We start from the raw sequence: 14474 nt of genomic DNA, 5'->3' as shown, positions 1-14474 counted from the left end.
GTTCAATTTATTTTTCTGAATTTGTGACCCTCTGTATTGGCTGTCAAATCTGAAAAGCTTTAGCCTTTTTTCCTGTAATTAGATAAAAGTTTTTATTTGTTAGATCCAGCTTTTGATTCCTTAGGGTTTAAATTAGAGATCCCCAATACTTTTGTAATAGATATTTTTATTTGTTTTTTTCCCCCTAAAAGACATTAACTAATGTAAAAAGGATTTTAAGATCTAAATCTATTGGACTAGTGGGTTTGAAGTTCAGTTGTGTTCTCCAGTTATTTTCAGCTGATAATTGTCTAGCATTATATAAGCCATATTATGATGTTGCTAAAATCAATGCAATTCATAGGGATAATATTATTTGTTATGCTAGAGATGAATAACACCTGTATAACTAATAGTGAAGAGTTTAATACGAAGAAAAGTTTATTGTAGAAAAGATCCAAATCCACCAAAAATTAGCGCTGGAAAACTATTATAGTAAAACTGTTTCTTTACCCCTCCTTATGTTGACGTTTTGCTGATAACACCCTAACCTAACTTAATTCCAAAAAACCTCCCTGAAATTTGAGGATAGGGTGCTAAATCATATCCGTATCCGAGAAAATATCCATAATCATATGTGTTCCCTGAAATTTGAGGATAGGGTGCTAAATCATATCCGTATCCGAGAAAATATCCATAATCATATGTGTTAGGATGCAAATATGGTTCCTCAAATCTATAATCGATATGTTATACTTGCAGATGTGGTTTTGTAGTGTAGTATCCGGATCAGTACACGAAATATCTGAATACATATTTTTCATATTGTTACAATAGTTTTTATTCTTAGATTATGCATTTGAGGTTAAGCTTAAAGACCAAGATGCCTAATCTTAGCTTTTTAGATATAACAAACATTAATTAACTCTTTTGTATCACATGAACTATAATTTTTTTAATATTATCTATTATTCTTATATCCATTTTGTATTGACATGTATATCCGCTTATATATATTCGCATGTATATCTGCATCCGTTCCGATTTTAGCGGATATTGATATAAATTTTTCTTATCGGGCTATATCCATATCAGTATCCATGATGGGTAAGCAAATATGAATATGGTAAGTATCATATCCGAGCCATATCCGGACCGAGTGCATCGTTAAATTTAGCACATAACCCCCAAACTTCGTTAATTCCACTAAGCCCTTGAATGTTTTTCATTTTAACCCCACAAAGTATCGCAATCAAGTCTAACTTGTGACGAGTCTAACACATTATCATAGAAGGCGAAAATAATCCTCATCCCTCAAATAATCACTCTTTATCTTCCATTGATTTTTTTTATAGCTGAGGCGAGGTACTTTCGTCTTTTAGTCATGTGCGTAGCACATTACATGTTGGAGTTCTCGGTATTAGACCCTGGGGGGTTAAACTGAAAACTCATTAAAGGGATTTAATGGAATAAGAAAAGTTCAGGAGTTTATATACGAAAACCCTCAACATTTGAGGGCTTGTGAAACTAAAATAGTTAAGAGGTTATCAACAAAACCTCCCACATATCAAGAGGTTTTCTGAAATCAACCCTTGTTTATGTATATTTTAATATTCATTCTGCTCCCGGATCTCTTAGTTCTTTTTTATTTAACAAGCTTCCTTTATCATTGTACATTATCGGCATATGCATATGTAGCATGAACGACATTTTTTACAAAATTAAACTGTTCAAACTCTTATAGTTCATGTAGATGTAGGAGTTGTAGCTGAAGCAATTTCAATTGTTTTTTTATTTTAAAGATTTTTCATATTTTTTTCTCAGTATAGGAGTTAGTTTTTGCCAATTTCCTTTCCATAATTCTATAAATCATGTAATTTTAGTTTTTGAAAGTCTTTTCAGTTTTAACTGGACAATGCAATCTTAGATTTAGAAGCGTCTTTTTCTGTTTAAAGCAATCATCTTGTCTTGGATAAACACTTTTTTCCTTGTCAATGTTGCTATTATAACTTTTTCCCCTCCTTATTTTGTGCTATATTTTAACTTATTATTTATGTACTTAGCACTGAGTATATCTTTTTTTTAATTATTTCCTTGTGTTTTATCCTTTTTCAGGAATATTATAAATGAGTTCATTGGACAGACTCCCCATCGATATTTTGGAACTAATCGCTGAAAAATTAGCTGATCACGCAGGCCTTCTCCGGTTTGGTGATATCAGTAGGAAATTTCGCTCCATTGTTGTGGACAACCTTCATCTGCTTCCGTCAAAATTACCTTTGTGCCTCTGTGTCCTCCCTAGTAAACCACCTCCCCTTCCATTGCTAATGCAATGTCGCGACAACGAGTGGGAAATGACCAACTTTTTTTCTCTCTCTACTGGACGAAATCACGGGGAGTTTTTCGTGCCAGAAATAAGAAACAAGTGGCCTGCAGGATCCTCTCATGGTTGGTTGTGCATAGTGAATACCCACGGCCGAGACATTCAGCTCTTGAATCCATTGACTAGGGTCCAAATCCCTCTCCCATCTCTGGATGCATTCGAACATCCTAAAGGCGGTTTCGCAGATGGAGATCATGATGATTTTGGATTTGTAGAGAAGGCTGTTATATCATCAGATCCTTCAAAGAAGAGGGGAAATTTGGATGATGATGATGGTGATGATCGCATATTAGTCATGGCAATCATCTCTCTTTCTCATGTGCTATCATTTTGTATGATAGGAGACGACAAGTGGACTAATGTGGAGGATTCCCCGCTTCATCTCACTGATGTTGTCTACTACAAGGGTCAGATTTATGCTGTTAATTATGAGGGGATAGTCGTCGTTTATGATTTTTCAGGCGACAAGAAGATGAAACAAATTGCAAATTCACCGGATTTCTTGTGTCCAGCTCAGAGATATTTGGTTGAATCAACATGCGGTGACCTGCTGCAAGTTGTATGGGTGTACGATTTTGAAGGTACGTGTAAACAAACATCTGAGTTTTTGGTGTACAAGCTTGAAGCTGTTGATGAACTCATTGAGCCTGAGGAGTACCCTGTGTACTACACCATCGGCTTCAGAAAACCAGAGGGGCAAATTCAAGTTTAAGTGGGTTAAAATGGAAAGCTTGGGTGATCAAGCGTTGTTCCTAGGTCAGAACTATTCGCTTTGTGTACAAGCATTAAACTATCAAGGATGCAAGCCGAATTGCGTATATTTTACAGAGCACGGTTTAGGGCAGAGAAACATTCCACGAGGGCTTGTTGAAGAGGAGGAGATGGATGAATGCTGTTTTTGTGATATGGGAATATATGATTTCGGTGATAAAAAGTTTCAAAGGTTTAACAAACTAGATGACAAGTACCCAGTTCCGCCCACGTGGATATCTCCAAATCCATGGTAGATTCATGCATGATTCATCATTTCTATTTAATTGCATGCCAGATTAGATTTCCATTTATATAGTGTGGTTGATTAAATTATCTCGAGATTCAGTTGTATGTTTATTGAAGTATTACTTTTGTTTGTGCGTTAGTATGTGAAAATTTGTATTGTTGGCATGTGATTGGTGAAATTTTTCATTTTATATTTACAGATGTATATACACACTCATTTAGTACTAAGTAATTACTTATTAATTACCTAGCTTAATGTCCTGCAACCTTCCGCATCTTCATTGGAGAGAGCCTTCCAATGAGCCTGGACTTGAGAGAGCAGGATATTGCTAAGCCAGGTAGTTTTAGACATGGCTAGACGTTGCAATTAGTTATCTTTTTTTAGTACAAAGGGACTTTCAAGATGTACAAGACCGTTGCCAACGCAGTCTTCATAGATATAATCATTTTCTTATTCTGTATTTATAAAAAACAATTAGAGAATACAGGTCAACAATGTCTATTATAAATTATACAAATACCATCATTAAATATGAGTTTTGACGATTTTGAGGTTAGCTAAAACTAGTAAAAAAGAAGGATAAAAAAATCGAATTATAATCTCAAAACTACTTTGAAATAAGTATTACTTGTGTCCTATATAAAAACTTTCAAATTTACTTGTATCATGACTAATAAACCATAAACCACAATAAAGGAAAAAAGATAATAATTTGACATAATATAATCACATCACTAGTCATATACCCATACTTCCTAATCTAAGCCGTCACGGACATGCCTTTCTAATGAAAATATATATATATTTTCATTAGATGAAATGTGACGATCAATAAAAGAGTCATAAATATCCGAGTCTTCCTCAACCTCCTAGGCGTCCCTTTTACCTCGAACAGCCCGCAATCAGCCAAGAAAAGCGGAGCTGTGGTAGTAAAAAGGATGTAGGATAACGTCAGTCACGTCGTGTCAGAAGAGACTTTTCAGTTCTCATTCAAAGCACCCACGTCCATCCAAAGTAATTTTTTATTGTATTTCACTCGGACATGGCTAAAGCCGACTCCAAGCGAAATGGGCCAACTGTTATGGTATTCTCACTCGCCTAAATACAACTTATTGTTAAGTGACAGACCAGTGTATTACCGCAGACAAGGCCCCAATCAAGTTAGTGGTCCAGGCCCATCAAGGGTTCTGACTTAGCCGACTCGTCGAGTCGATATTCTTCATGTCGACTCGAAGGGCGGTACCAGTCGACCCTCTCGTCGAAGACGATTCGCCAGGAGTCCACTCTACCATTTGTTCAACGCCTTGCGAGGACAACTCTATTGGCGTTACTTCTCGGCAAAACTAAAGGATAATATCTGCCTCGAGCTTCTCCCTCTGGCAACGTGTCAGCATCGCGTTCAACACTCATCAGGTGCCATCATGACTCTAGCACCGATAGTCTTCATGACTCATCGAGCCACGTCAGCACCGTTATACCTCTGATCATTTCTCATTTAATGTCGAAGTGATCCTTCCCCCTCCTGCCGACACCTGTAAAGTAGATGCTGACGCAGCCGCCAGCCCACACTTCACCACCGCCTCTCAGTACTCGGTCGAAGTGACCAATCTACCATTCTACCCATAGTATATATACAGGTACTATTCAAACTTAAAGGGGATCCAAAAATTGTTCTGAAACTAGTTAACCACAACCTTTGAAACTTGTTCATATTAAATATTCTTTTATCATTTTTACTCCACTTGGATTTTTTCGAAGTGGGTACAATATAAGCATCTTCAAAAACTTCCTATAAATCGAATTGTCTAGATCTAACAAATATATTAAATCTAGAGCACCATTGATCATAGGGGAAATCATCTATTTTAGGAGCAATACTTGGATCATAGCCTAAACAAAACATATTCATGATATATATATATATATATATATATATGAAAATATGCAAGCAAGACAAAAGTAATCATAACTAGATTAGCACAAAACCATTGGGCATAGGGGAAATTATCTAATCTAGGAGCAATATTGATGGCATAACCTAAACCATGCATATCCATAATATAAAAAGGCAAGCAAGATACAATTAAAGCTCAAAAATAGATTAGCACAAAAAAGATAACTTGGATCTTTAACTCAAGGCGATTAGACTTTAAATCAAAGAGCACCAAGCTCTAATACCAATTGTTAGACCCTAGGGGGGGGGGGGGGGGATTAGGGTCTATTGCTAATCTAATCCGATTTTATGCCAATTAAAACTTATTAACAACTATATTCTTGCAAGTATGATATACAACTAATTATAAGCAAGAATAACCAATATACAGAAGATGATATATCCTAGCATGGGATATATATATGTTATATGCAAGGATATATAAACTGTCACAAGGGAGAAACAAACTAAACAAGATAGTGGAAAAGATAAACAACAAGCAATATGCAATGACGATATAAGATATGAACATAAGAATAGGTGCGCCAATGCAAACTCGAACACACAATATGTTCACGAGGTTTGGACCTTCCGTTCTACATCCCCGCTCCCCACTCTCAAGGAGAATCCACTACACAACCCGGTTTGGAAGCCGAAACTTCTCTATACACTCAGTTTTCTAGCTAACCGAAAACTCTACACACTCGGTTATAAAGTCAACCGACAACTCTCACAAATCCTCACAATGTACATACACAAGCTACAACCTGAAGTGCTGGTCCTCACGTATCGACTCCCTCAAGTGCTCAGAATTATCACCTCTCACTAGCCCACCGACGCCACTCCTCTCGGTATCAACTCCGTCCTCACCACACACTCCTCTCGGTGTACAAGTGTATTACAAAGTGAACTTCACAATTAAAGGCTCAACAAAAGATTTGTTCTCTAATATGGATGAGAACATAATATAAGCTCACACTCAATTATCACAATATCATAACCCAATTATACTATGAATGAAAATACAATTAGCTCAAGTGGGTGTGTGTAACAATGAGATTAACCTCTTTTATATTATATGAGAAATGTTTATAAGCTCACACTCAATTGTCCAAAAAAGAGGCTTCATCTTCGAGACGTGATGTAAGGGCAAGATCTTGCCACCTCACTACCAAGTTCAATGAAAGAACTTGGTACCAATGTTCTCCATATTTCTCATATATATATGAGAAATATGAAGAACCTTGGTACCAAGTTTCTCCATTGAACTTCGTAGTGAGGTGGCAAGATCTTGCCCCTACATCATGCCTTGAAAAGAGAGCCTCAATCACTATTCACCTACTCCAAAAAAGAGGCTCTATCTTCGAGGCGTGATGTAGGGGTAAGATCTTGCCACCTCACTACCAAGTTCAATGAAAGAACTTGGTACCAATGTTCTCCATATTTCTCATATATATATATATATGAGAATATGCTGAGAACCCTTTAGCAGGCTACCAAGTTTCTCCATTGAACTGGTAGTGAGGTGGCAAATCTTGCCCCTATTATCACGGCCTTGAAAAGAGAGCCTTCAATCACTACTTCATCTACTCCAAAAAAGAGGTTCCATCTTCGAGGCGTGATGTAGGGGCAAGATCTTGCCACCTCACTACCAAGTTCAATGGAAAGAACTTGGTACCAAGGTTCTCCATATTTCTTTCTCTCTCTCTCTTCTCTCTCTCTCTATATATATATTTATATTATATATATATATATATATATAGAAACCAATATAATGTGTGTGCATATGATATTAAGCTTAAAGTACTTAACACACATAATATAAACTCCTAAACTATATTACCCAAGCTATAGGTCTTCAATAAGCTCGACTTGGTAAATTTACGGATGAAGCTTGAACTTGGATCTTCAACTTTGAATAGCAAGGCTTCAACCACTATTCCGCCAACCTCCATTTGATATGATCGTTATGGCGCAATTCATCCATCCTCTAACATATTATTTGCCTAGAATAAATATAAAAATACAAACACTAGACAAACAATATTACTCATAAATTGTTTGTTAAACATCATCAAAACAAAGAGGCTAACAATCTTCCCTTTTTTGATGATGACAAGCAATTTACACAAAGAGTATATATAAAATAAACAATGAAGTACAATACTCAAAACATAAATATACTCACATATTTCTACCCCTTTGACAACATCAAAAAGGGGATATGAACAAAATAGGAAAGCGTAAGCTCCCCCTACCTATAAGTATGGTGAGTATAAAAATAAATAAAAGGGAATGGCTCCCCCTATCAAAATGCCTCATAGGATGTATGAAATAAAGGCTAAGGCAAACATGTGAGTAAGCATAAATAAAAGATATGCTGAACATAACTCATATACAAACAAGACAATGAGAATACAAATTGATATGTCATTATGAAATAATGTCTCATTACTCAAACATAAAAACCATGTATGAATAAATTCATGAAAAACAAAGGAATGGGGAAAACATGAAAACCATGAAAAAAGTTTTCAAATAAAAACAAATCACTCAAATAAAATCATAAATCAAGATTTGAGTCCAAAAACAATGTTTGATCAAAAAAGAAAAAACAAATCACTCAAATAAAATCATAAATCAAGATTTGAGTCCAAAAACAATGTTTGATCAAAAAAGAAAATTTTCTTTGTATAAAAATCAAGATTTGAGTCCAAAAACAATGTTTGATCAAAAAAGAAAATTTTCTTTGTATAACTTGATCAAAACCACTCATAGAAAACATTATAGGGCACGAATAGATGATCCATGAGCACAAACATATAAATATCATCATATAAGCGAAATATAATGAATTCAAAACAACAAATCAAAACACAATTTTTAAGAGAGGCAACAATATCAAGCTCTTGAGCTTGTTTCAACCCATATAAACAATTTTAGTACCCAGTAAACATGATTTGAGAATGAACACCCAATAAACCTGGGGGGGGGGGTTACATAAATATAAACCTCTCATGAAAATTGAAACTCATAGTCATGAAAACAAAAGATTTTGATCAAAAAAAATATTTTCATATTTAAAATTTTCAAAGCATATTTTAAAAACCAAAAAAATAAAATAAAACACTAAGTTCTTGGTTTAAAAAAATTATTTTGACACCCAAGCATTCTTGGTGCCGGATTATTTAGGGATATGACCTCTATCAATAAAGCTCAAAGCCCTAGGGTTATGAACCCTCTTGGGCACATGTGGTGCACTAACACGGTCATAACAATAATTTTGCAAATGACCCTTTCGATTGTAGTTTGTGTAATGAAAGAGATCTATTTATTTTTGTGGATCATTAGTTCGTGCACGTGAATCATTTACAAATAAGGATTTTCTTTTAAATTCATTTTGCAAATGAGAAACATTCTTAAACAATGGTCTATTTGAAACATTTTGCAAAATAGGAGCTTTTTGCATATCAAAACAAAATTTAGCAAGATGTCCAAACCTATTATAAATATCACATTTAAAAATATGTGGTCTACTAAAATCATTTGGCAAAGATGAAGTCTTTTTCAAATCAAAGCAAAATTTTGCCAAATGGCCAAAACGACCACAAAGATCACATTTGAACACACGTGCATGTTTATGATGAACATGATGAGTTTGTGCATGTACATGTGCATGTTATGAAGAAGCTTGATGATATGCACAAGAAGAATTAATATGAACCTTAGTGGGTTTATGTGCATCATAGCAAAATCTAGTAAGATGGCCTTTACGACTGTAATTTGTGCATTTGTAGACTTTGCTATACATGTGTGCATGATGAATAGGATGTTTAGATGTTTTAGCATGAGATTCAGCACACATGTTCATAAGCTTATCATAATTAACAATGCATGTTTTCAAAGTTGAATCTAAGGATGATATGCGGTCCTTAACATGATTCAACTCATCATTATGCATACAAGTATTGTTATTAGAAGTAGAAGAAACAAGATCATTTATAAGAATATCCAATTGTTTTCTACTAGCTTCTACTTCTAAAATGGCATTGTTTTTGTCATGAGTCAAGTTAGCAATATCCAATTTTAAATTATTATTTTCTAAATTTAGCATATCATTATTTTTTTTAAGTGTAATATTTTCTTGAGCAATGATATCAAATTTGGAAGCTAACTTCTCATGATCGGATTTAAGTTCTACATGCTTGCTTTGTAAATCAATAAAATCTTTATGCAATTTATTGTAGGCATGCAATAATTTTTCACTAGCACAAGCAAGTTCATCGCTAGATAAATCATTAATGGATTTGAACTCGCAAACCTCACTAGGGTTATCGCCTAATGCCCGTGTGCATGATGCTCCATTAGAATTTAAAGAGGAAACCTCCAAAGCTTGTCGGATCGCCTCCAAGTCCCCTTGATGTGCTTCTATAAATTTTCACAATTTATAAGCACTATCAAAATGAACAAATTTGTTAGAAAAGGATGAGTGAAAAGCATTAAATAAATATTCTAACAAAAACTTGTTCATATTAAACATTCTTTTATCATTTTTACTCTACTTGGATTTTTCTGAAGTGGGTACAATATAAGCATCTTCAATAACTTCGCATAAATTGAATTGTCTAGATCTAACAAATATATTAAATCTAGAGCACCATTGATCATAGGAAAAATCATCTATTTTAGGAGCAATACTTGGATCATAGCCTAAACAAAATGAATCCATATTCATGATATATATGTGAATATATGCAAGCAAGATAACAATAAAATCTCAAAAATAGATTAGCACAAAAAGATAACTTAGATCTTTAACTCAAGGCGATTAGACCTTAAATCAAAGAGCACGAAGCTCTGATACCTATTGTTAGACCCTAGAGAGGGGGTGATTAGGGTCTATTGCTAATCTAATCCGATTTTATGCCAATTAAAACTTATTAACAACTATATTCTTGCAAGTATGATATACAATTAATTATAAGTAAGAATAACCAATATATGCAAGATGATATATCCTAGCAATGGGATATCTATATGGTATATGTAAGGATATATAAACTGGCACAAGGGACAAACAAACTAAACAAGATAGTGGAAAAGATAAATAACAAGCAATAGGCAATGGCGATATAAGATATGAACATAAGAATAGGTGCACTAATGCAAACTCAAACACACAATATGTTTACGAGGTTTGGACCTTCCGTCCTACGTCCCCGTTCCCCACTCTCGAGGAGAATCCACTATACAACTCGGTTTAAAAGCCAGAACTTCTCTACACACTCGGTTTTCTAGCTAACCGAAAACTCTACACACTCGGTTATCAAGTCAACCAACAACTCTCACAAATCCTCACAATATACATACACAAGCTACAACCTCAAGTGTTGGTCATCATGTATCGACTCCCTCAAGTACTCAAAATTATCACCTCTCACTAGGCTACCGACGCCACTCCTCTCGATATCGACTCCGTCCTCACCACACACTCCTCTCGGTGTACAAGTGTATTACAAAGTAAACTTCACAATTAAAGGCTCAACATAAGATTTGTTCTCTAATATGGATGAGAACACAATATAAGCTCACACTCAATTATCACAATATCATAACCCAATTATACTATGAATGAAAATACAATAAGTTCAAGTGGGTGTGTGTAACAATGAGATTAACCAAATCTAAACTCAATATAAAACTAGCTTTAATAAGATGATAATCAAACAAATATAACAATGAGATTAACCAAATCTAAACTCAATATAAAACTAGCTTTAATAAGATGATAATCAAACAAATAGATATAAAGCTAGAAATAGCTTTAATAAGATGATAATCAAACAAATAGATATAAAGCTAGAAAAGAGTTTAGGAAAACTTCTCAATAGATGACAAGAGATGGAGGGAGAATAGTTGTATGCTCAAACTCTAATAGATGATCTCCTCAAGCTCTTATGGAATTGATTTCACAAACTCAAACCCTCAGTTGCTTAAAAGCTTCTTAAACAAACTTAAACCAAACTTAAAACCTTGTTTAAAACTCTTTAAACATGTTTAAAATATTTTATTAATTATCTTAGAAGTATGAGGGTATGGGGTATATATAGGCTCATGAAACAACCCCCAGAAACCAATAAAAACACCCCAAAAACATTAAGATAAACAAAAAAACAGAACTAGCCGTTACTGTGCAACTGTCTACTGCGCGGTCGACCGTAGAGCCAAGGCCGGTCTACCCCACTGTTCACAATGGTCAAAAAATTTCTCTCTGGACTTTTCGCGGTCGACCGCGGTGACACTCCCGGTCGACCGCACTGTAGCAAATGTGCACATAAATTTTTCCAGATTTTGACAGTTCTGAAAATTTGCGTATCTGACGTTATAAAATCAATTAAAAATAGTAAATAAACTAAAACAATCAAGAAATTTTGAGGGAAGGTTTTAGGCATGTAGGTGAACATATTAAAAAAAGAATTTCTAAAAAATCGCTTCCCAGTTGAGAGAAATAAATGTTTGAACACATATAAATAGTTTCTGAAAAGCTGCTAAAAACTCGGTTTTGTAAATTCAATTGAAAATAACAAAACAACTCCAAAATTAGTAAAACTTGGGGAAATGTTTGTATATATGAATATAAACATGTAAACAAAGAAATTTTTCAAATTTCATTTCCTAATTGTGAAAACTCATGTATTTTGTAAATATGTTCAAAACATGAAAAGTTGATATACATGAAATTTGATGTTTTAACATAAACACAACTTTGAAACATTTTCAAACGTTCTTATAGACTTAATAAAAGATGTATATTATGATTGTTAAGTCCATAAACAAGAATATAATATTTTGACGAAGATACACATGTTTTGCAATATATCCAAAACCATAACTTGTGTATACATATATATATATATATGACTATATATATGTATATATATAAAACCAAAATGTGTATGTATATATATATATAGAAACCAATATAATGTGTGTGTGTATATGATATTAAGCTTAAAGTACTTAACACACATAATATAAACTCCTAAACTATATTACCCAAGCTATAGGTCTTCAATAAGCTCGACTTGGTAAACTTGTGGATGAAGCTTGAACTTGGATCTTCAACTTTGAATAGCAAGGCTTCAACCACTATTCCGCCAACCTTCATTTGATATGATCGTTATGGCACAATCCATTCATCCTCCAACATATTGTTTACCTAGAATAAATACAAAAACACAAACACTAGATAAATAATATTAGTCGTAAATTGTTTGTTAAACATCATCAAAACAAAGAGGCCAACAACAGTGACACTTAGAAGACTGCGTTCAAGACCAAGCAGGGCATGTTCGAGTGGTTGGTGATGCTGTTTGGATTATGCAACGCTTCTATGACCTTTATGAGACTCATGAATAATTTGTTACGACCTTTTATAGAGGATTTTGTGATAGTTTACCTCGATGATATCTTGGTGTACGGCAGGACCCGGGAGAAGCATATTGTTCACATTGAGAAGGTTTGAAGTGCTACAGAACGGACAGCTGAAGCTCAACGGGAAGAAGTATAAATTTGGGAAGGACGAGTTGGTGTATCTCAGTTTCTTCGTGGGGAAGGGCCAGCGAAAAATAGATCCAGGCAAGGTGGTGGTGTTCACAAAGTGGCCGACACCTAGGACAGTGACAGATGTGAGAAGCTTCATGGGGGCTTGCCATTATTTGCGCAAGTTCATTCGATATTTTTCGACTTATGCGGAACCTTTACATGGCCTTACAAAGTTGAAGGTTCAGTTCAAGTGGGGAAGAACGCATGAGGAGGCTTTGCAGTTACTAAAGAGGAAGATCTCAGAGGCACAGGTGTTAGCATTGCTGAATTTGTAGAGGACCTTCGAGGTAGAGACCGAAGCTTCGAGCTATGCTATGGGTATTGTGGAAAGCCGGTGGAGTACCATTCTGAGATGTTCACGGGTGCTATTCAGAACTACCCTACCTATGACAAGGAGTTTTATGCACTTTATCAGGAAATCAAGCATTAAAGGGTGTATTTGTTGGGTAAAGAGGTGGTTGTGCACTCGGACCACAAGCCATTAAAGTTTCTACATGCCCAGACGAAGCTACAGCAGGCACAACATATGAAGTGGATGTCCTATTTGATGACATTCAACATCATCATTAGGTACAAGAAGGGGGCGACTAACAAGTTGGTAGATATGTTATCTCGACCACCAGTGTGAGATTTATTGGTGGCGACACGTATTCAGCCCTTGGTTTCTTTAGAGAATGTGCATATGTACACATCCAGTAAAGACTTCAATAGTGTATTCGAGCAAGTGAAGGCTGGTCGAAGGGGGAAGTACGAACTTGGAGAGGATGGTCTGTTATATCGTGGGACATGTTTTGCATTCCGGAGAATGGTGATAGGTTGTAGTGGATTAGAGAGGCACATACATCGCGTGTACATGGTCATTTTGGGATCCAGAAGACGCTTTACAACGCCATGTTTTTTGGCCGAAGATGCTAGAGGATGTTACCAAGTATGCTGGAGGGTGTAAGCTATGTTGCATTTCGAAGTCTTCTAATTGGAAGCGGGGATTGTACCTACCATTACCAGTGCCTTCTAGATCGTGAAAGAGCATCTCTATGGATTTCTTAGGAGGGTTGCCAACGACCAAGCACTGTTCATGGGAAAAAAATGTTTTCTTCATTGAATTCATTGTTTTCTCAAGTAACAGTTAATCGGTTACAAAAAGATCCGGTCTTTTTATAAGATCCGGTTACAATAAAATCAAAAAAGAAATAAAAATTACAACTTTCCTTTTATGTCGAACGAATCACGAGATCCTGTTTTGCGGTCTCTCGCTTTTGTGGGTTCTTCGCCTGCGCCGGGGTTAATCCGTGGACCACCGCGCGATCTAGATCCGGTCGGATCTACACGGTATGATGGGTGTTATTTCACAAAGGAAATAACAGCCGGTGGGTACTATTTCACCAAGGAAATAATAGCCTTCTCGGGATCAAAAACCAAGTTTTGATCCGGAGTATTACCGTGTGGATCTCAGATCTGATCTCTCTCTCTCTCGAACTCCTGCCTTTTTTGACATGGATGCTCGCCAAGAACCAGATCTGAAAATCCAAGTCTTCAAAGCTTCAAAATTTCAAAGTTGAGATCTCAATTCAGCA

General features: G+C 35.4%; 1 protein-coding gene across 1 annotated transcript; it reads left to right on the top strand.

Annotated features, from left to right (window-relative positions):
* On the top strand, positions 2106–3449 carry LOC109845389 (putative F-box protein At5g55150). The gene has a single exon (XM_020414645.1). The coding sequence runs from the start codon at positions 2106–2108 to the stop codon at positions 3072–3074; it is 969 nt and encodes a 322-aa protein (XP_020270234.1). The 3' UTR covers positions 3075–3449.

This window comes from Asparagus officinalis, chromosome 6 (genome assembly GCF_001876935.1).
Source record: "Asparagus officinalis chromosome 6, Aspof.V1, whole genome shotgun sequence".
Classification (NCBI taxonomy): domain Eukaryota; kingdom Viridiplantae; phylum Streptophyta; class Magnoliopsida; order Asparagales; family Asparagaceae; genus Asparagus; species Asparagus officinalis.
Note: the sequence above shows the minus strand (reverse complement) of the source record. Positions and strands in the feature narration are given on the sequence as shown.

What these genes read in the sequence shown, in the direction of transcription:
- LOC109845389 (XM_020414645.1), top strand. Translation starts at nt 2,106, where the DNA reads ATGAGTTCATTGGACAGACTCCCCATCGATATTTTGGAACTAATCGCT.